The 26,829-nt window shown below is 41.6% G+C and overlaps 1 protein-coding gene across 11 annotated transcripts in view; it reads right to left on the reverse strand.

Annotated features, from left to right (window-relative positions):
• Positions 1-26,829, reverse strand: part of PPFIA4 (PTPRF interacting protein alpha 4) — a 106,755-nt gene that overhangs the window by 21,306 nt on the left and 58,620 nt on the right. For 7 of the 11 annotated variants that reach the window (XM_060277204.1, XM_060277202.1, XM_060277200.1 and 4 more), the window contains 13 exons: positions 25,475-25,554; positions 24,252-24,383; positions 19,249-19,311; positions 18,234-18,325; positions 13,793-13,934; positions 11,922-12,127; positions 9,629-9,869; positions 9,243-9,278; positions 5,432-5,565; positions 3,585-3,751; positions 2,687-2,780; positions 1,998-2,079; positions 782-982 (listed from right to left, as the gene is read on the reverse strand). In XM_060277204.1, the coding sequence (XP_060133187.1) occupies positions 782-982; positions 1,998-2,079; positions 2,687-2,780; positions 3,585-3,751; positions 5,432-5,565; positions 9,243-9,278; positions 9,629-9,869; positions 11,922-12,127; positions 13,793-13,934; positions 18,234-18,325; positions 19,249-19,311; positions 24,252-24,383; positions 25,475-25,554 (1,670 nt within the window). The remainder of the gene's footprint in view (positions 1-781; positions 983-1,997; positions 2,080-2,686; positions 2,781-3,584; positions 3,752-5,431; positions 5,566-9,242; positions 9,279-9,628; positions 9,870-11,921; positions 12,128-13,792; positions 13,935-18,233; positions 18,326-19,248; positions 19,312-24,251; positions 24,384-25,474; positions 25,555-26,829) is intronic. The other 4 variants (XM_060277209.1, XM_060277207.1, XM_060277206.1 and 1 more) reach the window with 1 other exon arrangement.

The following is a 26,829-nucleotide window of genomic DNA, read 5'->3' on the forward strand; positions in this document are numbered from 1 at the left end:
GGGAAGGAGAGATCTCTCAGCATATGTTACTTAGTCCTTATATTTCTACCTATTGCTACTTCTCACCCAGTAAGCAGGGAACTCAAAGTAAGAATATGATTGAGTTTCTGAGAGAGCCAATCACGCTTCAAATACAACCAATCCAGCAAGTGCCCTAGGAATAATGTATGTTTGTTTATTAGATTTTTTTAATCCCGCCTTTCCTTCCAAAAGGAGCTCAGGGCAGCAAACAACAAAATAAAAAAGTCAATTTTAATATTTTTAAACGGAACCTAAAATAACCACAACTAATATAGCAAAGGCTACCCAAAACAGTAAGTTTTAGTATTCTTCAGTCCTCCAAAACCTAGGTGAACAGGAACAGGTTACTGTCACTAATTACGGGGACAGGTCTAGCAGACCTAGCACTAGAACAGCTACAAGCCAGAGATAAGGTTGTTTTGAACTGTCTACTGGCGATGACAAAACGGGTGGGAAAGGTACAATACCTTTGAGCACTTTTACCTGCCATCTTGACAGAAAGGCTACAGGCTCCCACTACAGCCGAGCAAATAAGCATGTTAAGTTAAATGAACCCACTGGCTCTCACAAGGTGAAGTAAGGGCTAAGCCTTCTTGGATCAATTTTACCAGTTACACCTGAGGCAACAGCCTGCACTACTCTACCTCTCACTAAAAGGCATTAGGCTTGGGTTTTATCCCTTCATGTTGGATGCAGAATGAGCAACTGCAGTTTCCTAGGCCAGTTTGTTAATCTCAAGAATGCAATATGAAGCACTTACTGTCCTTGAAGTAGGTGGAGCTGAAGGGCTTGTTAGTGACACCATTTCCTGAATTGCCAAACGCAGCTTTAATCGATGAAGAGCATTACTAATGCCAATCTCCCTCTGGATCTCTGTATCCGACAAGGCAGACATGATAGCACCACTCTTTACATTGGCTCTGCAGGCTGCAACATACCAGGCAGGCATGCCTACCCAAAGCTGCAACACAGAAGGTCACAGGTGAGCTTATGTTTACATCTCTACTCAGATACTCATCCTTTCACACAGCAGAATTATTGTTGCATAGATGAGAGACAGAAATTGGTTCAAGTTTCTTAAACCATTTTGTTAGTCTGAGAGTATTGACAGGGAGCAATAGGAGTGATTCTCACTATTGTGACAGTAGCCTTGGTCCAGTAATGGTAGCTTAATAAACAAAATAGAGAAAGGGGGAAGGGCAGATTTTCTGCAAGAGAAAAAAAAGTTTTCCATTCCATCTTTCTAATTGTGGCTGCTTTTCCTAGTTCAATACAAACAAAGTGATAAAACTGACTCAAGCAGTTTCTGGTCTAGTCAATTTCACCACTCTAGAGTGAACTTCAGGTGCTTTTTTCTGTTTTAAAAGACTATACACCTATGCTTTCATGAAACAAATGGACTTTCTATGTCTCAGAAAAGATCTACAGCCCTGACTTGTGACACATGGTAGCATTAAATTGTTCACTTGTCTTGAGGAACAAATACAATAAAGCTGCAATCCTATACCAACTTACTTAGGAGCAAGCTCTCATTGGGAATACTGCATAGACATGTTTAAGAATGCATTACAAATCTAATTAACATTTTCTCAGCAACACACCTGCTGAAACTGGCAGAGGCAAATACAACAAATAAATAGATGAATAATTGGGAGGCTGAACCCATTACTGGAGATAGGAACCAGGCTGCAATTTATCTCCTTGTGGGAAATTAAAAGGCAGCTGCTTTAAATTAACAACACAATACTGTACCACTGATATGCAACTTCAAAAGGTTAGCTAAAAATATATTCTAATTTAGGGACACAATTTTAAAGAAGATGCGAGAATTAATTTCAATGTGTGGTAGTGAGTCTGGTTGTTTGAAGAAAGACTAAGTCAAATAATCGAAATAAATGGCAAATAACCTGTCTACAAAGAGCCAAAGTCATCTACTAGATACCATTAATCATCTGAAGAGCCTGAGGCAAGCTTACCTCCAACCAGGAGACTACAGTTGGGCCATCCCACTGAGCAAAGGGAACGCCCCTTCTTCGAGCATCTTCCAAAAGTTCATGTCTGGAAGGAGAAGCAGTAAGCGGTAATACAACCATTTCCTTGCTAGCTAGCTGTGCACTCAACAGTTCACAGCCAGTAATTTATAAAACTCATATAAAAAATTATACTGTTTTCAGTCCTAACAAGTGGTTTACATTTTTTTTAAATCAAGTAGCAAATAATAAATCTAAAACCTTGAAATAAAAATGAAAATAATGAAAATCTCCAGTCATATATTAGACACCATTAGAAACCTCATAGTGTGTGTTCACTGCCCATTTAATGCCACCTGGACTGGGGTTAGTTTCACCTCCCTTGGGAGAGAATTCCAGGAGCTACCCTAATAAAACATAGATTTAAAAAGATAAACAATACTCTCTTGCAGAGTGTAGCTGCAAGAAAGTAACTAGAGTCACTAACAGACCAAGTGTGATAGTTCTAATAGGCCTGGCTGGTGCCCCACATAAGAATTTACCCTGGCATACCTCTCAGAATCCTCTGCGCCACACAAAGATTCTGTGTTCAATGTACAAAAGGTACATTTTATTTGGCAGCCAAATAAATGTTCTCTGAAGGTAGTATGTTTAAACAACATATCTGAAGGGAATACTAAAGCAGGCTTTCTCACTTTTTTTTGAGCCGTCGGTCTTTTTCTGCTTGAGCTCCTAGTTTGCCAAGACCAAGAGAGTCCTGTATGTTTATTTCTGAATCTGTCAACATAACTGAGAAACACAATAGATAAAGAATTAGATTAGATTGTGACTCACAAATGCTAAAAAATAAGCCAATTTATCTACCCAACAAATATTCTGCATCATTTTCCCAGTTGTTGCATTCCCTTTGCTACCAAGAACTTAACTATGACTTAGTGTTACATGGGAATACAGGCAGTTTCAACTGATCATCAAGCCATCAACTTTATTCTCTGCTCTGCATCTCCAGAATCCACTTTGGCTACAATCCTACACACAGTTGGACTGCTAAAATGACATTGATTTCCATATGCTTTAAGCAGCCCAAATTCTCATAGGCTGCAGTGTTTGCTTTTAGTGCCTTGTATGGATCTACACAGTTTTTGTGCTATCTTCTCCTCATCCCCACTGTCCTTATTTGCACTGTGCTACTTACATACATGGGCACCATATAAAGATGGTCCACACCAGTATTAAAGGGAAATATAATCTGAGTCTTACAATAATTCAGGGAAAATGTATAACTGGCATAGTGTTCCAATCTCATCACTTAAAATCATGGAATCATAGAATTGTAGAGTTGGAAGGGATGCTGAGGATCATCTAGTCCAACCCCCCGCAATGCAGGAATATGCAGCTACCTATCCCATACAGGGATTAAACCTGCAACCTTGGTGTTATCAGCACTGCACTCTAACCAACTGAGCTATCCAGGCTGACATCTATTTTTCCTTTTTACTAAGGGTGGGTGAGAGAAAAAGGGAGTGCACCCTATCCAAAATGGTCAGCTGCCCCAGAAATATTTCTTTAGAAGGAGTGAAGAGAATCAAAGACCTTGCCCAGTAGCGCCTTCTCTGCTGAACTGGATCAAGCGTCCTTTCTCTTTCTTTCCAAACAAGCGCCCAATAGAAGATTTGATGCCTTTCCTTTTGGAACCTTTGTGCAGAGAATCCTGGCTGCTGTTACTGCTGCTGGGATTACTTGCTTGGTCCTCTAAAAAGCTAAAGTATGTGAAAGAAACAGCAAGATATTCAGTCTGTCAGCATCTACAATGAATTATTTGCCATTGTTCTCTTGGAGTCAGTCCCATTTCTTCTTTTTACAAAAAACATCCCTAATACATTTCACAGTGAACTGTTCAGTCACTCCCTGTTTGGGAGGACAGTAGTCAGCACCCACATGTGCCAAATGACTGGTGATAAGAAAATGGGAGAAAGATGGAAAATGGAGTTCTGTCTATGGAAGAGTGGTGACCATCAATGGACCTAATTAAGCCTGACACATGTCCCTAATTTGGCCATGAAGTCATTCCCCATGGCCACTTGCCCCATGCCTGATGGTGTATGTGACATCAGGTGTGGGTCAGATGTAGACATGCCTACAAAAGAAGTATCAGAAATTTAAAGTGAGCTTCCAACTGTTCCTCTGCAAGCAGGGCTGAATGGCTCTTACAGGAAGCCCTGTTAGGCTGGCTACACAAGAGAGTTCCCTATTGGAAATTCCCTAGCATAACCAAGGGAGGAAATAGTTTCCATTCAAATTGCTTCCTCCAAATATAGCATTTTTTCTCCTCTGCTTTCTCCAAACGGGGCTCCCTGAATCTGCTTGCTACAGCATCATCCTCTGAACCCTGACAGCTGTCAACTACCAGGCATCATTATGTCCAACTGTCAAAGTTGGCCTGCACGGGTATGTGAATTAGGAATCTGGCCCACTAGTTGGATCCAGTCCCCCATCCCTAGTGTAAAGGGATGTGCTATTCTTTGAAATACAGGGAATGATAGTTATCAGAAAGACCTTAGAAATTCCCTATGGACAAGTCTTAGAAAACATCAGTCTTCCATTTCGGAACAACTTTGCCTTCATGGGAAGGAGAGGTACTGTTAGAAAGTTAAGAGGAACAAAGAGAAGATAACAGCCAACAGTCTGGAGAAGAGCCAACCTATCACCTGGCAGAGATTCCCACCCTTCTTAGGAATTAAACAGAGACTCTTACTGCCTTAGGGAGTCTCACTGCCTTTGTGACATCCGCAGTCATTAAAACAATCACCACACATCTCAAATTCACACCTATTTGCATGCCATGCAATCAAGGAGCAAAGAATGCCATATTAACAGGCCAGAAAGCAAAGGGCCAGGAACAATGTTGTGGGCATATACAGGTGAGATACATCACTGACCCAATTACTCAACTACAGCTGACGGTATAGCCACATTTTCATGAGCATTCCTGTCATTTAATGGACATTTCAGAGATTAGATATAATGTTCCAATTATGCCTCATCGATCCCTTACTAGGAGTTTTCTCCACAAAGGAAAGGTCAGATCATCTACATGACATTCTGAAGAGCTATTGCCATCTATCTTTGAAGGAGCTCAAATGAATGAAAAGTGCATGCTTGGGTTTCTAACAGCTAGTTGCAGATTGCAGTACACATTTAATTCTGGTACCTTTCTCATCAGAATTGGGACACAAAATCAGCTTTAGACACATTATCCAGGAAACTTTTGTAGATGTTGATCAAGTATGTGACACTCTCCTAACTGAATTGGAAAAGATTTCAGAATACCTTTCCATAACCTCTAATCCAACCTGTCAATCTAACTAAACATACAGTACACTAATGGTTACCTACAGTAGGCGGAGCCCCTCCTCCCCTCTCTTGTCAGCCCCCTATACCTCTTGCCTTCCTCCTGGCTCAGAGCAGGATGTCCAAGCTTCTCCAGCCGCAGTGTCCTGGGTGAGGAAGGAGGAGAAGTCTCACATTTTATGGTGGTTTTATCTTCTCGACTCTCATCTCGACCAGCTGGTGACTGAACAAATAAGGGGAGGTCAGAGTGCAGATCCTTGTCCAAGCACCTCCCTCCCATCTCTAGCTCACTCACCATCAGCATAGCTCACCTGCCAGTTCAATTAAAGGAGAAGGTGGAACAGGGTCACATGCATTTTCGGGGGCTGCTGCTCACTGCAGGCCCTAATCCAAAGGCCTGGATGACTGAGTGACAATTATCAGTGTCACTTGGAGTGATGTAGCCCTAATGGGAGGGAATGGAGCCCAATAACAGCAGGAAGGAGGAGACAGGTTGCGACCCATCACCATCGTAGCAACAAGGAAAGCTGCCTCTGCCTTCCCAAGGCCTATGCTCTAACTTAGAAGCAACACATATACAGAGTTGCTTTTGAGTCTGACCATTCAAACTGCACAGATCTTTGAAGAAGGTAAGTGTTGTCATCATTTAGATGAGCATATTTCCATCTGGTACCATCGGTTCCAAAGTAGCTTCCCACTGTTATAAGGGTCATCCTTGAAGTATCCTTCCATAGTATGTTGTCCACAACTGGGAGCAGGCAATTTACTGCCTAAGCCAAGGAACAATCCTCAAGCAGCACTACCCAAAGATTGATAGGAGGGTGACCATGTACCCTGCTTATGCCTCCTTTGCAACAGCAATTTAAGGGGCAGGTTTAAAGAGCACTGCATGCACTAAGTCAAGGTGAGAAAAAAGTGGTAAACATAAGCTAAGCATGTGCCAAAATAATGTATTGCTCTCACAGACCCTGGGGTGCAGCAAAGCAGCCTCTTACTTCTCTTAGAAATATGACACGATTCTCAATATTATGATTTTCTTAGGACTTCCATTTCTGTCATGCTGAACTATAAATAGGAAGTCAAGAGAAACTGCTTTGGCTTTCCCAAAGCATTCTCCTTAAAGTAAATAGAATCTGACACTACAAGCAAGATCTAAGCACCCAAACAGAGGGAATAAACATGCTTCTAGAGACATAAGGCATAGCCACTGGGACAGGAGGTGGGTGGAGAGAATACACGCTACTGTTTAAACAGGAGTCATCTCCAAACTCATTTGCACTGAACAAATCACAGGCAGGCACTGAAGCTGAACACAACAACAGATAAAAATGAAGCAGCAGGTGGAAGCATGCAGGGAATGGTAGGGGTATGCTGCTGCACACTACCATAGCCAGCCAGGCTGCAATTATGCTATTCATCATGTAGGGTGGGTTTTGAATGCAAAATTAGTAGTTTTTTAAAGAATACTAAAACTGTGTATGGAGATAATTTTTCAGAAGCAAAAGGAACACTTCATTGTGTTAAGGGCACTCATAGATAGAGCCCCAATCTTGCACCAATAGTGGAAGATAATTGGCCAAGCTAGATGGATGTGGGGGGGGGGGGGGGTCACTATGAGGAAGAGCCACTTTGCCACCATTTAAAAAGGTTAAACAGGGCAAGTACATCCTGCCAAAATAAAATGGGTTTGTAGATTTCTCCCACCAAAAGGTTTTTTTCTTGATGGAGAATTGGTTCTTTTTAATTGGTTCTCCATGTTTTAAGCTCTACACAAGCACTGCAGCACTGCAATGAAGAAGTGTAATGTGAGAAGAATTATTTTTAAAGAACTAAATTCAATACACATTCACCAACAAGTTCCTTGCCATCAATAATGCCATAGCTACTGTATGCTAGGGACGCAGGTGGTGCTGTGGGTTAAACCACAGAGCCTAGGGATTGCCGATCAGAAGGTCGGCGGTTCGAATCCCCGCGACGGGGTGAGCTCCTGTTGCTCGGTCCTAGCTCCTGCCAACCTAGCAGTTCGAAGGCACATGAAAGTGTAAGTAGATAAATAGGTACCGCTACAGCGGGAAGGTAAACAGCATTTCCATGTGCTGCTCTGGTTCACCAGAAGCGGCTTTGTCATGCTGGCCACATGACCTTGAAGCTGTACACCGGCTCCCTCGGCCAATAACGCAAGATGAGCGCCGCAACCCCAGAGTCGGTCACGACTGGACCTAATGGTCAGGGGTCCCTTTACCTTTACCGTATGGTAAGGATTATGAGGCTTAGAACTGGGAACTTCAGAGTACAAGGCTGGAGACTGGCCCAGTGAAGTTCCATATGTTGTGCTAAGGCTACAGAGGGGTGTGCATCAGTCTCTGCCCAGGCATGGTATAGATACTAAAAGCCAGGACTTCTGCCTTTGCTTGAACAAAATAGTATATTCCATTTACTGCACCTAAGGCTTCAGTTCTCTTCTTCTCAGACTACTGATGTCTGGGACCCCTGAGCCAGAGAATACAGCCTCCATGTTTAGTTATGGCCACAAACCAGTTCTAGCCTCAACCTGACAATCTCTAATCTAGTGCCTCTGACAGCCATACAACCAGCACAGCAGTTTCAGGGTATTGGGGAAATGGCAACAAAGTTTGAGTGAAAATGTTTGTATCCACTGCAATTAAAAGATGGCAAGGTTTTATTCCTTTCTCACTGAAGATGTTGCCTATGCACAGCCCAGAGATCACAACATTTTTTAATTGATCATAGGTTAACCATTATGTACTTGTATTTTGAGGAGGTGCACAGACTTGAGAAAAGTACATTAGCAATGTATGCGTAGCACAGCATAGTGACTTATCACAGATTAAGGTCTTCTTATGCACTTTATTTTTAAAATAAACAATGGCACAGTCATGGTGGGTAGAGTTATGATGTTTGTCAGTGATGTTACAGACACTGACCAATATGAATCTACAATAATATTTGCATAGCTACACCACTCGATAAAATATATGTTCCAGCAGAAAAGCACATTCAAGAGATCTTGGTTTGAGTGCAGGGTATCTTAGTTAAAGACCACTGGATCCTCAGTAATAGCTGTGTATTTACTGCTTGACATACAATTATCTATATAGCATTTAGCAGAGGGAAACTGTCCTGCAGCCCTGCTTCTAATTATTCCTCCTCTGATCTTCCTGTTGTAGAAGATTGCAATATTCTATTACAGCACGCAAAGGAAGAAGGTACGCAGAAGACAAAGGCGAAATCAGATTCTCCAGGTTGCAACTTGGCAGACCTAAGGAAAAATTTAGCCAATTCTCTGCTGTTTGTGTGCAAACCTAACGTGAAGGCTGTCAACATCAACCCTGCTGTGTGGGAATCCCTTGCAGAAGACCACAGTGCCTGGAGACAGTTTATTAGGTCATGTAGTTACAGCAGTGACCAGAAAGGGGAATGATGGCTGGGAGGAGCGCAGAGAGAAGAAACGTCATGGTGCATCTGCAGCAACAAAACTGGACGCCTTCATCTGCCCCAGCTGCAACAAAATAGGTCTCTCCCATATTGGTCTCTACAGCCATAGCAGGTGCTGTAACTCTCCAATGGTTTGACTTCACCCCCAAAGGTGCACTCCTTCATTGTCTCCTGAGACAGATGCCAACAACATTTTGTGGAAGCAATGAAGGTAGTATAAGCAAGTTAAGAGTCCCTACCTAAAACAACTCAATATTTTGCAACCTCCACCACTTCTCTTTTCAGCATACAGAGGTTTTCCAGAATAAAGCCAGCTCCACTATGTTAGTGCACTAGACCTGCTTGACAATAGTTATGACAGGGTTAACGAGGGAGCAGAAGGGCAACGAGGTTACAGAAGTGGAACAAGAATACACATAAGAGAAAATAAACCAATAGACTCACAAGTAGCTTCCTCCTGTGTTTCCTCAAGTCACTTGGCTGTGAAAAACCAGACACAAGAGTAGAGAAGTTAGTTTAAAATAACAGTATGAAGGAGAAAGCAAACTGTTGATGCTGTAAAAGGCCTGCTACAACTTGAACTAAAGAGAACATCAAGAGATTGTGGGCATCAGGCAGGATAGACAAGGCCTCCTGAAGACAAACAAAACAGCATATAATTTTGTCATTGAATTAAATTCCTATGCACGATAAATAGAACCCAAGTGGAAATGCTAAAGGCCAGAAGTCCTGCCGTCTGCACAAACGATATTCTGAAGCAGCAAGACAATTCTAAGGACAGCATATATAATCAAACAGCCGACCTGTCTTCCTCCTCTTTCTCTGCTTACCAGGGTCATGCTGCATATCCGATCAAGATCCTGAGCTGCACTGCGAGAGGTGAGCTTGGGAGTAGAGCGCCCACTGACAGGAGGAGATGAGCTGGCCAAGGATAAGGCAGTAAGGGAGGTGGGGATAGATGCTCTTTTGCGTAGCTGTGTTAGATTCAGGGCCTCCATGCTACCACTGGTGACACGGCTCTCCAACTGCTCAGCCCGCAGCTCAGTTGATTCTTTCTCCTCCTGGATCATTCTAAAGGAAAACAGGCATTTCAGCTCCGCTTGCAATGCATTTTAAAATATTTATTTAGACAAACACCACTTGGAATTCTTATCCGCTTAGTCATATTATGCAGAAAAATATAAAGGTATTCAATGGCTCCAACTCAGAACCATTTCACCCAGAGGGCAGCAATTTACCCCACTTCTCCTTGATGTGTTAGTTACCACCATCTCCCCAAGAGCCTCCTCAAGACTTACTCCATGGTTTATGCATCTACATGACTCAATAAGCTATAGCAGAGTTATTCAACCTGGGATCCCCCACCATCTCCCACCATCTTAGCCAATGGTTAGGGATTATGGGAGTTGCAGAAGTGCTTTTTTTCTGAGGGTACTCAAAGATACGCAGTACCTACACCTTTTTTCTGGAAGAAAAACACTGGTTAAAGGTGTGGCACTTTATTGTAACAACTTCATGTTGAGTACTGTCACCTTTTATCTAGAAGAAAAGTACTGTACTGAGCTGCAGTATAACCTTGGGCACCCAAGGCTGAAGAACTCTGAGCTAGAATACAGCTTCTGATATTTCACTGAAGGACTCTATTTCCTAAGAACTGTTTTGCCAGGCTCTCAAGCTCATACTCTGTATCCCTTACATATGGGTCACATCTGTAATACTTTCAAAATCCATAGGGCTAACAAACTAACATTTTTATTAAAAGTTAAGCTTGGCCTCCATATGCTTCAGTCCATAAACTCCTTCGGCATATTTATTGACAAATGATAAATGCAAGGTAACTTGGGGTAGGATTCACCAAACAAGTTCCATCAGTAGAAGTCCTGCATGAATACTTCTGTTTGTGCAAGAGAGCTGTCCCCTCCTTTCCTCCCCTAGCACACACCCTGGGCTTTTGGAGTGGAGTTGTGAAAACCCCCAGAACAGTGCATGTGGGAAGAGTAGAGGGCATGCTCTGTCTGGCAAACATAGCTCAATGTTGAATTCTTCCTTTAAATTAGAAAATTAAAGCTGGAACTAGAAGCCACCCTATTCCTATTTTATCACTGTGCGGAATCTAGGAAAAGATTTGGTGGAAATCACCAAGCTTCCTGAACATTAGTTTCCTCAACCTTAAAAAATAAACAAAAAACTTCAGTTTCACTTGAAGGCATTAGACTAGAGGCACAACAAAATGTTTTCTGTGGACTTGCAACTATGATGTTGAGTTGGGGACAGATGGAAGATTACTCATTTTTCTTTGATTAATATAGCAATGTTGAGTTTTCTTAGAGCATGGGAGCACTGGATGAGAATATGCTTCTATTCAGTACTACATTCAAACCAGTGCTGAGACAACATTAGCAACTAATCATATGCCTTTATGTGACTAGGGTAAAGGTAAAGGGGCCCCTGACCATCAGGTCCAGTCGTGTCCGACTCTGGGGTTGAGGCGCTCATCTCGCTCTATAGGCCGAGGGAGCTGGCATTTGTCCGCAGACAGCTTCCGGGTCATGGGGCCAGCATGACAAAGCTGCTTCTGGCGAACCAGAGCAGCACAACGGAAACGCCGTTTACCTTCCCGCCAGAGCGGTCCCTATTTATCTACTTGCACTTTGATGTGCTTTCGAACTGCTAGGTGGGCAGGAGCTGGGACCGAGCAACGGGAGCTCACCCCGTTGCAGGGATTCAAACCGCCGACCTTCTGATTAGCAAGCCCTAGACTCTGTGGTTTAACCTACAGCGCCACCTGGGTCCTCTGCAGCAACCCAAATTGGTTGTTTCATGTCTTCATTTCCCTCCCAGGTTCAGCTCTTCCTCCCATCTTATTTTTTTAAAGTTTCCAGAGAGAATGCTACAAGGTATGTCTTCAGGCTTTATGGATTATGCAGACTGCTATATTTTTTTTATATTTCATCTATACTATGCTTTGAGATCTTCAGAAGATTGAGATTAGAGATGACTGAAAGCAGTTCACTTTTTCTGAGAGGTAGTCCAAACAAAATTATTTAGATTTTTTTCAGAGTCACTGTGAAAATATAGATAGATTCAAGTCAATATCATGAGATGGACTGCTCCATTCCATACCTGATCTCCTCATTGATGGCATCAAGCTGTTCCTGCAGCATCATAGCAAGGGTCTGGGCATCAGAGTGACCGCTTGGTGACAGCATGTCCATGGAACTAAACACAGTCTCCCGATCATCCTCATCAACATCAGAGATCTCTGGGTCACTGTCAAAGGTGTGAGATGTAGTGGCAAGGACCCCACCTGGCTGAGCAAGGTCCCAATCCTGAATACATAAAACCACAAAATAACTCATGCAACCACCACCATGTTAAAACTCCAATAAGAAGGGGCCAAAGGGAAGAATGCCATTTCCCATAGCTGTACTCTGAAATGAAGGGCCTTCATTTATCCTGGGCTATGGATGATTTCACCTAGGCAACCTTGATAGAACGATGCTCAGACTAGAACTTATGGGAGTATGGATTTGTTCCTCTAAAAATCTCCAACTTTTGAAAGGTATAGCAGTAGCAGGAATTAAGAAAATTATTTTGGGGATTAAGCAGCCTTTATTGGCATTCCCTTGGCTACAAATAGAGAAAAGTGTAAATGGAAGGCCAGAGAAATGGCTAAGAGAAACATAGTTTCTTTTGTTTAAGGCAGTCTGGGAATGGCTTGCTATAGCGTTGGAGTTGCCATATTTGATACTGGTCAACAGCATGCCTTTAAATAACTGTGTAGAAAGAAGTTCAGTAGGTTTACTAACCATCTCAAAGTAAGCAAGCAGTATGTTGCTTTGTCTGGACCACATATTGTTAAAGAAGCACAAAAACACAATTTATAGTCTGCCAGAACATCATGCAAAACATGGTTTTAAGTGTCAATAAAGCATTTTGATATACAGTACACATAACAGTCTACTATTTATATCTCAGCATAAATATGACAGTTTGCTACCAAAAGAATAAGCAACTAATTTTTCTATAGTATCCATGTCTCTGCTATTAATTTCATAGTTGCCTGTTCTCTAACTGTATTTGTGAGCTCCATACAGAGCTGTAAGTTCATTATACTAGAGTAGTCTTCTCATATTTGGTTTACTATATGATGTAGGACTACAACTCCCATCATCTCTGACCATTGGTCATACTGGGCTGGGGTTGAAATTGAACATCTAGAGATCCAAAGTTGAGGAAAGATGCACTAGAGCTTAACAAGAAAATCCTCGTTCCTGTACTCTGCAACTATGGTAATTGATCCTTTGAACTCTTCCAATAATACACTCACTACCTTGAGTTTCCTGATGGAAAAAAGACAGATAGTACATCTATCCACCCTTGAAACAAACAAACAAACAAAATTCACCAAGGTGTTCACACTTTGACTTTTGCCCGTTTTAAATGGACTGAATTGAGACACTTCCACTAAAACAAAACTTAAGTGAATTCAAGTTGCATTCAAGCTTGAAAGTGGGCCTTAAAGGGATGATATGCAACACATTCTCATTCTTCTCAACATGTAGCTACATCTATAGCATTCAAGCTAGTCCTTTGGCTTCTAAGAGTAATTATAACAATACATGTATACGCTCAAACTAAGCAGTAAGGCATAAGGGCTCCAGCAGGCTTCTTTCTTGCCCAGATTTCACAGCATAGCAAAGACCTTTGAAACTTCATCTCACCATCCTCCACAGAAGCCCATCAAATAAGTACTATCCTGGCCACCATCCAGTGGCCTTTCTGCACAACAGGGAGTCTCTTTCCTTCAGAAGGGGTTTAGGTCTGCAGCTGTTACTGCCGAGTGAAAGGCCAAAGCCCCTCGTTTAAAGGCGCAGGGCAGCTGCTGCAGCTGCTGCCATCACAAAGATTTTGTGATATGCTCCAAGATGCAGGCGTAACTGGAGCTGCCCGCTAAAGATTAGCTGGAGCAAGGCAAACATCAGGAGCTTTACCTTGGAGGGGTCTTCCCGCAGAGTTGTAAATCGGCTCTTTGGTGCCCGGTGAAGACTGGAGGGTGTTCCAAAGGGCTCGGCTGGTGCATGGACAATAGTACTCAGGGGATACCTGAGGTCTGGGGTGCTTCCAACAAGCGACCTATGGGGGGGAAAAGAGCAGGAGAGGAGAAAATTCCTAAGTAAATAAAAATAGAATAATTTAGTTTTGTTTAATGGGGATAATTCGTAATAAATAGTTTTAATATTTTTACTTGTTTTTTCACCAGTCTAAAATAGATAGTAATTTCAGATACTGACAGTATAACAAAACACACACTGAGAAACACAGTATGCTATCATTGTCTCACAGCCAAAATATTCAACTACTTGTAAGTCTGGAAAAACAGGAAATCCATACAAGCATGTACAGTGAATGTAGATTTAGATAACTGAGATTCAGACAGCAATTTGGGTACATAACCAGTACCAGGAAAGTCCAAACTGGGTGGGGAACAGGGAACAGTTCTGGTCAACACATGTCCATCCCTTGGTAAATGAAACACCTTGAATTTAGTTTTACTTTTAAAGAAAACCAGTAACCTTCCCTCAGTAAAATCAGGAAAGCAAGCTATTCAGTAGCACCCTGATTCAACAAGATGACACTGCTGCTGCATGAGTGTTTCCCAAAGGTGAAAAGAACATTCCAGGAGTTCATTTTTCACAATGTTTTTACTCTATAACAAAATAATTTAAAGTAGTCACAAGAAGCTTAAAACAATAAAAACACAAATGTCACAACAGACTTTAAATAGCAATCACTAAGTTGGGGTTAGAGTGCTGCCAATCATCAGTCAAGGAAGGAAAACTCCATTTCCTCCAAATAGATGATCAGTGGTATTCAAGATCTTGCTCCAGAATCTCTTCAGTGTTGGGAAACACATGTGCAACACCCATTTCCATGTCCCTTCTTGTTGGACAGAGGCCAATATATATAGCTAAACAAGCACTTAAGAGTGCAGTATGTGACAATCCAAACTTTGAAGAACTTGACCCTGAATGTTAAAGAAGCATTCCATTGATTAGCAAGTAATAAGCAGCTCCTAATTTTCTACTTAGAGTTTAATGCAAGCCCACCAGGTCAATTGAAAGGGTATTAAGTTTCAGTTCTTTAGAAGCAAGCTTGAAATGCAGAGTCTCTTATTAAAGTACCGTAAATGTGTGTGAGAGTGCACACACACACACACACACTTTTGAAATTTAAAATCATACTCGAGTAATATTTTAAATGTTTATATGCCAAGCTTATCACATGCCACACCAGGCTCACATACAGGCTACCAACCCATCTCTCATCACACTGGCTGAGCCTAAGAGCCTCATTTCAGTCTGGAGAGGAGGAGATCAAAGTGAAAGTGACAGCTGAGATCCCCAGTGGGTGCAGCACTTTCCAGCCCTATCATTTGAGCACTCTGGTGTTCCAGGATATTTGGGGGTGGGGGAGAATCCAACACAATTATCTGCCTCTGCAATACAAGGACACATCCTGTAGCAAAAGCCAGTTTCAGTCCCATCTACCCTTCCATTAACCCTTTGGCTCAAAAAGACTGTTGTGGTTTATTTTGCAGCATATCCCTAAACAAGAAGTTATTCTAGATTGCTAAGGTTAATAGCAGAATATGAAAATCATCAATGAAACCCCAGGTATTCAAGCAATGGTGTTTGAAGAAGTTAGGGGCCTGTGAGAAGCCACGGGGGAGGGGGAGAAAAATTGGGAAATCCCCTCATAGTACAATAATGTAAGACTGCAGACTTCTGTGGCTAAATGAATAATTTACAGAGTCTATGGAACCTGAACACAAAAACGGACCATTAGTACGAACATATTCAAGAGTTCTAGTTACAGGTAGGTAGCTGTGTTGGTCTGCCGTAGTCGAAACAAAATTAAAAAATTCCTTCCAGTAGCACCTTAGAGACCAACTAAGTGACCAACCAATGGCAAACCTAGTTGGTCTCTAAGGTGCTACTGGAAGGATTTTTTTTATATTCAAGAGTGATTGATAAGTGAGAAGGTGAAAGACAATAGTGCTTCACTTTCCCCCTTCAAACTCCAGTGTCTACAGTACGTGCACCTTCTTGTTCTGATTGGAGACAGCAGTAGGGGGACATAGTAACCATCTCTGCAAAGCAGGGGAAAGAAAAACCTGTCAGGTGTTCCTTAAACTAGGCATGATTCAGACAAAAGAGGCTGAATTCAATCCATAATGGCTGAACAGTGTAGAGAATTCAGGGTGCAATCCTACACAATATTTACCTGGAAGTAAGCCCCAATTACCTCAGTGGGGCTTACTTCTGAATAGACATGCAAAGGATTATGCTGTCAGGGATCTGTCAGTAGGCTGTTTGAACAAGCAATGATATGTGTACATGGAAGGGATATCATCTCTTTTCCTCCAATGAAGAGACTGCCACCAGTGATGGATTAGGAGTGAAGCGACATGATTTCATATTTCATTTTTCATCTTACTTTTCTTCCTTATCTCATAAAATAGCAGAACATGTCATTATATATGAACGTAACAGCCACATATTCAACTGCGTCTGTATGCCTCTTATTACCAGAAATTGTGATCAAACAACACAGCACATTACAGGGCTTGTGGTTTTTCTCTGAAGATTACAGTTTCACAGATTACGGATTACAAGGGTTAGCAAGACCCGGCATGACAGTTCCAATGGCTTCCCTTTACAATATGGCTTCAACTTCCTTTTCTCACCATCATCCTTTTTTCCCTGGCTTGTAAGTAATTTTCCATGAACAGTCATGGTTAAACACAGCACTCGCAACAGTAACTCTGATTTGATAATTCCACAGTGAAGCTAGTTGAAAAATGGGTTACATACTAGCAGGGTAAATGTGGGCTGAACTGCATCAATGTGTTCACTGTAGCAATCACATGACTGCCAAAGACAGCACAGATTCCATTCAGAGCTGCATTATTCCCAATCATACCAATACTGTAGTCCATACTACTTTATCTTCAGCATCTCAGGAAGAGTTCTCTCAACAGCTTGCTTATTGGAGAATCTTTAACTGGACATGCCAAGGATTGAAGGAGCCATGAGCCACCACAAAAGGTGCAGAGTGGGCAATTATATTGTCTACTAAGAACAGGATTAGCACAATGGTGTAGACAACCTACTAAAGGTTACTGTGTCCACTAAACCTATTAAAGGTTGCAATCAAAAGACAATACCCGAGGATCAATATTTTTTTTTAGATTAAATCACAGAGGCTTAAGACAGGTAACATTTAAGACCACAGTGTACTGACTAAATAAACCCTAGCAAGATAATCAGGTACAAAATGAAACACACCAAAGCTCCATGTTAAAAATGCAGGTCTGAATTTCACCATTTTATAAACTGATGTACTATCAATATGAAACATGTAATGTGTGAAGAGAACTGATGCCCATTACAGAAGTTATCCTTCCTATTTACTAGTTAGGCTCCAAAACAAAAGCAAAACACTGGTAGCTAGAGCACTGTAGGTGCTTGCTGTCTTATCTATTTTGCTGGCATGTTGTGTAATTGCACCCTCTACTGGATCACACAGTGATAGCAAAGAGTCAGATTTTGCTTTCAGATAAATTATATTAGGCCAGTTTAGCATTTGAAGAGGCAGAAGAGAGTGGGAAAGCTTCTTTTGTGTTATTTGCAAGAAGGACTTGCAACAAAACATAGCAGTCTGCAGTGTTCCTGTTTAGATCCCCAGGATGCCCAACTGCACGAGACTTTTAATCTCAGGGTTGCAGGTTCAAGCCAGATGTCAGGCAAAAGATTCCTGCATTGCAGGCAGTTATACTAGATTACCCTCAGGGTCTCTTCCAATTCTACAATTCTATTCTATGAACTGTGTAGCTAAAACCCAGTTGGACCACCAGAAATCAGGCTCTGCTATGATACAACCGTCAGGTACGCAGAAGACCTATGTTTTAGTTGCCATTAAGATGAAAACAATTTGTGACACAGCCACTTGGGCTCTGGGAGCCCTTCAATTTCAGCAGCATCTATCAAAGTAACAGAGGCCAAAACTAAAATTTTGCCAAGAACATTTTTGCAAGTTTCAATAAATGCAGCCCACCTGATTGTTCATTCTGCTTCAATGTGAAGAACTCTGGGATGTGAGAAACATCAAAGAAAAGTCTGCAGATACAGCAACACAGGCTGAGGCATTGGTTCAGAGAGACAACCCCCCCTCCCATCAGTATGTGGGGTCATTGGTTTGTGTTTGTTTTATTATGTATTTTGTATTTTTCTGTTATGAACTGACCTGGGATCTTCAGATGAAGGGAGATATACAAATTTAATAAATGATTAGGATAATGGTGACGACAACAACAAATTGTCACAGAGGTATTTGCCATGAAAAATAATATAAAAATAATAATATTCTCACCTTGTATGTACACTGTCAAGAAAAGATCCACTTCTTGTCTTTAACTGGTCAATTTCTAATCTCAATTTGTCAATTTCATCTGACAGCCTTCTCTGTTCACAACAAAATAAGAAATAGTTTCTCTATAGCCAGTACAACTATGGTAACACATACATTTCATACCATCTGTGAAGTCAAAAGTCATGCAGCAATTGTAGATTATCATGCTGAAGGGAAAGCAGGGGAGAATAAGGGGACAAAGAGGCAGGCAAAGGGGTGCGGGAAAAGCAGGCACTTATTGGTTGTTGGCTGTTACATGCAGCAAGTGAATGCTACTTGGACACTAACTGTATTCCTGTTGTTGCTCTGAGAATGTATTTGGTCATGCTAGCAAACAGTGAGAAATCTATAGCTGTAGACAGAAGTGACCAAAAATCCGAGGCTTATCCTAAAAATCATTGAATGCAAGCCTCAATACCATAAACAAGAAGATCATGCAATATAGTGCAATTTTTGTCCACATATTAAAGGTAGGGGAGTGAAGTAGTCCTGCTACATCCATACAAAGGGTGGGAGTCAATTATTGTGCCCTGCCAGCAGAAGCCTGCATAAGAACTTTGGCTAGTGCAATGGGGTTGAAAAGGTCTCCAGTTAAAATGTTGAGATGACACGAGACAGGACTCCAAAGGGAGTTATTTGCAGTTTAATTTACTACCTTTTAGCTAAGATCCTATCCCTACTAAAACTCTGCCCAAAATGCAGTGTTTGTGGGCAAAACAGAACCACTGCAGTCCTCTATGATGACATCCTGCTCACTGGAAATGAACAGAGTTTGATCAGCTTCTCTTCTAAAGGAGGACCCAGCAGGGATGCAAAAAAAAATTTATAGTGATCTAAAGCAGTTACTGCTGGGAAACTACTGGTGATCATGATACAACCATTTGACAGTTTCTGATCATGCAATTTCAAGGCAACAAAAATGCACTTAACAAATATATTTGCCACTCCTTCCACAGTTCCCCGGAGTGGCATTTACCTTGTCATGATGCTGCTCCTCTATTTGTTTTTGGGTATTTTCCAGTTCAAGTAGTAATGTGTTCTTAAAAAGCAAAGGTGAGTAATTACAAGAGAGAGAAAGGGTGCTTCAAATTTGATTTAAAATTGGAGCTCTTGGAAAACAAATCCACTTCCTCAAATGATCAAACTTTTTGCAGTAAGGAATATGATAGAAAAATGCACTGGGAAGTGTGGATTAACACTTTCTTGATGCAATTCATCTAATCTCCCCACAAACAAATGAGACTGAATACTCATTAAGAAACCAACGTTGTCTCATCTCTCCACAAACCAATCAGGCTGAATGCTCATTTAGCAAGGGACCAAAGAGACTATTTAGGTCTCTAAGTAAAGCTATTCAAGTGGCTTTCTGGGGAACTCTGAGTATTGAGATTGAAAGCTATATATCAGAACAGATATCTGCATTGTCCAACAGGTAATTGTAGAAGTGATCCCTCCACAAGAGTTCACATGAGCCTCTAGTGAGGCTGCCAAAAATTAACTGCTAATCGCTAAAAAGAATGTTAGACATGGATAGGAGCTACCTTGGGAGTAAAATTGCCTCTGAAGGCCAAACTAGATACAATATTTGTCAAGCATGCAAGGTTTCTTTAAAAAATAAAATCGGGGTGGAATGAGCCGGATCTGGAGTGTGGCATGAACAATTTGCATGCCAAATCTATGTGCCAAATTTGATGGCCAGTTTGACCTTAATTCTGAATTCCATCTGATGTGATAATAGGTCAGAAATCTGTCTTTAAAAAAATAAACCAACTCCTGTACAGTAAAACAGCACATAATACTGGTCTAACCTAAAAATTGTTGTGCACTTCTGAAGGCAGCTGTGTGCCAACTTACAAACAAATTAAGCACTTAATATTTTTATTAGCATTAATAAAGGGAAATGGTATTGGGGAAACTACAAGGCCACTTAGATTTGACAGTGACAAATTTGAGCCAATGAAAGTTCTTTATGCCAAGTTTCTAAACTTGAGACCAGTAGAGCAGGAGGAGTTCCCAGATGGTCAAACAAGTAGGATTTCAGCCCACAGCATTACTCCCTAAACTCACATAAAATCACTTACACCTGGATGCAGAGCATGCAAAATGCTATTACTATTATTATTATTATTCAGCACCGGTATAAATGAGATAATGGAAGAGGTAATGGCCCATTGGTGCCCTAAATTCTGGGCTCATTAGCTACAGAGGAAGCATTTGCTATAAATGGCACTGAGTGTTATCCTTGCTGATAGAAAGTAAAGTTTGCTCCCATAGAGCAGATCCCTACATGGTGGGCCTTTATGCAATTCAGAGAGGAGATGAGCTCAGCCGGTTGCTTTGTGTGTTATCTGACCATACACCTAACTGCTTGTATGGGAGTTTCCTCTGTTCCCATTTCCATGCCAGGGGGGGGGAATAAGTATATCCTTAAAAAATATGAAGAGGTGTGAGTCAGGTCCAGAGCCGTCTTTCCCATAGGGCTTAGTGGTGCGTTGTGCCTCTCAGAGATGCATCAGTCAGTGGGGGAGCTGCGCGGCTTTGCCGGCGGCCTCTCCTTTTCCTGCACGCCCGCCATCCCAGGCCTCCGTGTGAGGAGAGCGCAGCTTCCCTGGCTGGCTGGCATGCAGCTTCCTTCCCAAGACTCCACAGGAGGAGAGAGATCCCCACAGAGACTTAGGATGGAAGCTGCGCCCCGTCAATTATATGGCTGACGGGCGCACAGCTTCCCTCCCAAGCCTCTGTGAGGATTGTTCTCCCCCAGCGGCATGGGGGAGAGTTGCACGCGCACACACACACCCATGGCTGGCAGTGCGCAGCTACCCCCCCCCCATGGATGGTAATTTGGGGGCGCTGAGTAGATATTTGTACCCTGGCGCCACATCTGCTAAAGGCAGCCCTGGTCAGGTCTCTATCATACTGGAAACATAGCAGAGCTAGGGCTGAAAATGGGTAGGCTTCAAAAATGCATTCCACCCCTGAAAATGTACTGTACTGAAGAAGTCCCTGTCTTTCCCCAGCAGATTTCAACCAGGCAATTGTTCCTCACTGAGTGCCGTTATGGCTCCCATTTGTACAATTTGGAACCTGTCACACCCCAAGAGCTAAACAACTCTAGTAACGGGAGAACTGAGACAACTGAAGTTAGCATTCAAAATGCTAATCAGGTGTTCTAATCAAGTCCATGAATTTTAAATGCAGAGAGGAATACTTTTGAAAGACCTTGAGCAGAGCTTGTCAAAATCACTAATGTCTGAATTTCCAGCACAACAGCCATTAAAAAAAACCAACAACACCATTTGAGATAGAATGACTAAAAACAGGGGTCATCAACCCAGCACCTGCAGGCACTATAGCATTTGGAAACAATTTTGCTGGTGCTCCTGGACAGGTGCTCCATATTCTGAGATTTATTTATTTTTTTGAGGTAAGTATCAACCCCTCCTGGAAAGAAAGTTATGGGGCAAAATGTACAGGTACCTACGAAGTGAACTCTGTGAAATGAGAGTGGTGTTGCTATCTTCTGTATTTTCCTAGTACTGAGGATTGCTCCTTGTTGCTATTAGACAGCAACAGCAACAGAGTGTGCATATATAAAATAAATATTGTGTGAACTCCACGATCAAAACCAATACTACAGAGCAGACTTTCTATGATAAGCATAAGGTTGTCCAGAGTGGCTGTCTCTGTTATGCCACTCTTCGTGGCATCCGTTTTGCATTATGCCGCACCACACACAGAAGGCAAGTTTTGACTGGTGTCCCCAGAACACCCTCAAAATTCTTTTTTTTTTATTCATTTTTTTATTTGCATTTCAAATCATTACAAATTATATCGACACCAACAGAGGAAGACGGGAAAAAGAAGGATAAGAAACCTATTATGAATTATAAGCTGTTATAAATCAAGAAATCATATAAAATGGTAAATCATATACATTTAACATATTATAGCAATATAAAAGTAAACTTCAACAAATTAATGACCAACAAAGGAAACAAAGAAAAACATAAATAAAAAGAATGAGATTAAAAGGTAACTAAAAGAAGAAAAATAAAGAATTATATATAAAAAAGATATATATATGTGTGTGTGTGTGTGTGTGTGTGTGTGTGTGTGTATGTATATATATAGTTTACAATTTTCTAACCCCCACCATCCCACCCTCCACCCACCACACGTGAAAGTTGTGCTTCCAGCCATCTTTGTTCTGCGCCTTTTGTGTTTTTTTTTTCAGTCATCTGTATACCTGAAACATTATTATTTATCTCTTAATAGGTCTTTCGTGCCTGAGTCATCAAATGGCTTCTGCAAATGAGGGTTTTTCCATCATTGTCATTATATAATTTCTGTATTTCTCCCAATCTTTATTTCTGGTTTCCTCATTAATTCCTTTAATTTCAGCATATTTCGTTGCTGAATTGTAGTATGTTAGCAATTTTTTCTGCCAATCATCTTTGGTTGGTACCTTATTGCTTTTCCAATTTAAACCAATCAAATTTCTGGCTGCTGTTGTAGCATACATTACGATGCTTCTATCTTTGGGCCGAATTTCATCATGTAGTATACCCAGGAGGAATAATTCTGGGTTCTTTTTAAATGAGTACTTAAGAATTTTTTTCATTTCTCTATAAATCATATCCCAGTAGGGCTTTATTTCATTACATCTCCACCATATATGGATGTAACTACCTATTTCTGTTTGACATCGCCAGCACTTCTCATCAGCTCCTTTATACATTTTGGATAATTTTTGTGGAGAACACCCTCACAATTCTAAATGTGCCTGTGGATACAAAAAGGTTTGTGGCTCCTGGCCTAACACAATCAGAGCTCAACAGGCAACTAGACCAAATGAAGATTATTTTCTTTATGACACTCTTTTTATCACATTTTTTACATGTGCGATGCATTGATCATCATTGCACTCTAAGTACATGATAATAATTAGAAGAGAAAGGAATGATTGATTCTTACGGAGCTTATTCTCATTGAAGTTGGCCCAGTGAGGATCCAACTTCACACAGTATAGATATTACAATTGCTACACACTATCAGAAGAAAAAGAAAGTGGTAGGGACACTTAAGATGGTTCAGCTGAGGTATGAGGTAGGACGTGAATTGATATCTGTGCCATCCAAATTACTAACAAATATTTATAGACTCTTTGCCTTTACAGCAGTATTTATCTTCAAAACCATGATCATTAGCTAATAAATTGGCACAGTAAAGTAACAAAAACATTTTTAAAATCTTCCCACCCATTCATCCAATTACCCATCCATCCTCAATGAATAATGGCTTTTTGATACCACTACAAATACTTAGATGCCAATACATGAATATGTAGGTAGCTGAGACACAACAGCATCCTAAAAGCCAAAATTTTGTTCCACGTTTATTGCAGCAGCCAGTTAAACTGTACCAACAAATCATTCAAGAAGCCATCAGTGCAATCCTCTATCCCTTAGAATTAGTTAGAATACACTAAACCCAAAGGAAGATGCAAAGGGACCAGCAGAGCCCAAGGCAACAAAGAAGGATGCCTTCTCTGCAAAACCAGTCTCTAAGATCCTCAACTTGTGGCTTCCAGTTAGCTAAGCCAAGCCACAGGCCCCCTACTTTTGAAATTTTTGTTATCTCTATGGTAGTTTTTGTTACACATGAGTAGTGTCACAGACCCTCTGGATGGGTTATGCGGACCCCTTGGGGGGTCAGCAACCACCAATTCGGAACCACTGCTCTACTCCATAGCAATAGTATTTTGCTAACATTCATTTAAAAAAGAATCTTGGGCCTGACTCAATAGTTGGAATTAACTGATCAAGAATAGCTTTGATCTCAGTTTCTTTTTAGGGTGGCCAGTCAAATCCTGACTGTCAGCAAAATTATATTCTCGATCTTAAACATAGCATGGCAAAAAGGCCAGTTGTGTATGACACCCATAGAGCTACTTTTATGAGGTGTCTAATACATACATACCTTCTCTTCAAGGGCTGCCATCCGTTCTTTCAAATGAAGCTGAAGCCGCTCATTGGACTCACTCAGCAGTCTATCCACAGTATCAGACAGCCGCTTGTTGTGTTCCTCATTCATTTTCTCCCTCTGACGGGCCTGTTTGGGAGTTAAGGGGGAATCATAATCAACCAAGTAATTCAAAGCAGATTTGCCTTGAAATTGCTGTAAAATTAGCCCTAATCATTGAAGAATCTCCTCCAAAATAAACTTCTTTCTAACAACCTAATGTAGTAAAGTTTTCACAAGCATATTATGTCCACCACATTGATTGAAAGATTTGCGAATCCACTTTCCAAACTGTTAGTGGTTCCACTACATCAGCTTATACCAGTGGGGAGCCCAATTCCTATTAATATTATTTACACTGCAAATTAAGAAGTGATTTTATATCATTCAGTGGTACAGATTTATTCTTGTGTACAATAATGACACAAAAAAACATTTCCTTGCAACTATTTTACTATTGTGAAACTGCTCACTGAAATTAGTACAGTGGATGGTCGGGTTGTGAACGTGATCCGTGCGGGATGCATGTTCGCAACCTGCAACGTTCACAATCCGCGTCTGCGCATGCACAGGTTGTGATTCGGCGCTTCTGCACATGTGCAAAGCACAATTTAGTTCCGGTACTTCCAGGTTCGGCGCGGAGCGCAAGCCGAACAGATGTAACCAGCAGCAGACGTAACATGAGGTATGACTGTATTAAAAGTCTTTGAAATGGCAACCCAAAACAAAATAAATGTTTTGTTAGTATACATTATAGGGCTATCAGGAAGGAAGATGAATAGATTTTGGTAGGAGTGAAATGATAAGAACTCCCATTTTATTTCAGAACTTCGATTGAATTCAGAAGTGCTGACCACCATCTGTGATACAATTGTTCCACTATGTAGAGCTCAATTATAAAGGAGTTTCCTGTGTGCCTGGGTGTCACAACTTAAACCATGCCATCAAAACTCAGCCTTAAAGAAGCAGGCTGTAACAGTGTGGTTAAAGACTTGCAGCAACCATGTATGCAACACTTGTGAATAAGACACTGGAATCCAAGTAGCAAATGTAGAAGCTAACTCCAAATCATCTTTCTCCCTCCCACACACAACAGGATCCTGACCTAAACTGTGGTGCTGTAAATAAGGTGTCAAAAATGATAAAAAACAGTGCTATATACTCCACAGAAGTCAACCTACCCTTGCTAGTTCTTGGTTCTTCTCCTCCAACTGAGTCTCCAGCTGCCGCAGTCGCTCTTCAATACTGCCATGCCTTTCTTCTGCCTACACAGAACAAGACAGTCCCAAAGGAATGAGCAATTCTTACAAGCTCTGGGAATTGGGATAGGGAGTGGGGATAAGAGATACCTGTTCTTACATAAGAACATACTGACACAGCAATCAGGCAGAGTGCAGTACTACCCAAAAATATGGGAATGTGACCATAGTGGATTTGTTCTCATGAGATATTTGGGTGGGTGTTAAACATAAGATGAGGGATGCTGGGAAAGGTCTCTCTCAAGAACTAGCACATTAATACACTGGAGATTCTTACTAAGCTCAAATCTAAAATAACCTTGCACCAAGCTAGGCTTGAGGAAGTGCCATATGGGCCTTCTGAATGTTGCTGTACAAACTTCACAGCAACTTCCTGGTCCATATCACTCCTCGCTGCACAATTTAACAGCTGCACAATTAGTTTAACAGAGATTTATGCTCTTGTCCCATTTTTTTAGAGCCAGTGTGGTGTAGTGGTTAAGAGTGGTACACTCATAATCTGGTAAACGGGGTTCGCGTCTCCGTTCCTCCACATGCAGCTGCTCGGTGACCTTGGGCTAGTCACACTTCTCTGAAGTCTCTCAGCCCCACTCACCTCACCTCACAGAGTGTTTGTTGTGGGGGAGGAAGGGAAAGGAGAATGTTAGCCACTTTGAGACTCCTTTGGGTAGTGATAAAGCGGGATATCAAATCCAGACTCTTCTGTATGAAGGTAGCAATCTCTGAGGTAAAAGTCTCAGGAATGGTAAATAGACCTCAAACCCTTGTTCCAAGCTTGCCTAGTCCAATGCAGTGCTTAGCTTCTTGGTTGAAAAGAATGCACTTTAGGACAAGCAAGCATTGTCTTCAGATTCTGGGTGCCTAAAACATACCTATGAAAAACCCAGCATGACCTGCTAGAGCATCATTTAAAAACAAACAAACAAAACCCTCCTTAGGAGAGGCCCCCATCCAAAGAGGCAGCTCCCAGTACGTTTCCGAGCACAATTCAAAGTGTTGGTGTTGACCTTTAAAGCCCTAAACGGCCTCGGTCCGGTATACCTGAAGGAGCGTCTCCACCTCCATCGTTCTGCCCGGACACTGAGGTCCAGCTCCGAGGGCCTTCTGGCGGTTCCCTCACTACGAGAAGCCAAGTTACAGGGAACCAGGCAGAGGGCCTTCTCGGTAGTGGCACCCACCCTGTGGAATGCCCTCCCACTAGAGGTCAAAGAGAACAACAATTACCAGACCTTTAGAAGGCATCTCAAGGCAGCCCTGTTTAGGGAAGCTTTTAATGT

Source organism: Zootoca vivipara, chromosome 7 (assembly GCF_963506605.1).
Source record: "Zootoca vivipara chromosome 7, rZooViv1.1, whole genome shotgun sequence".
NCBI lineage: Eukaryota > Metazoa > Chordata > Lepidosauria > Squamata > Lacertidae > Zootoca > Zootoca vivipara.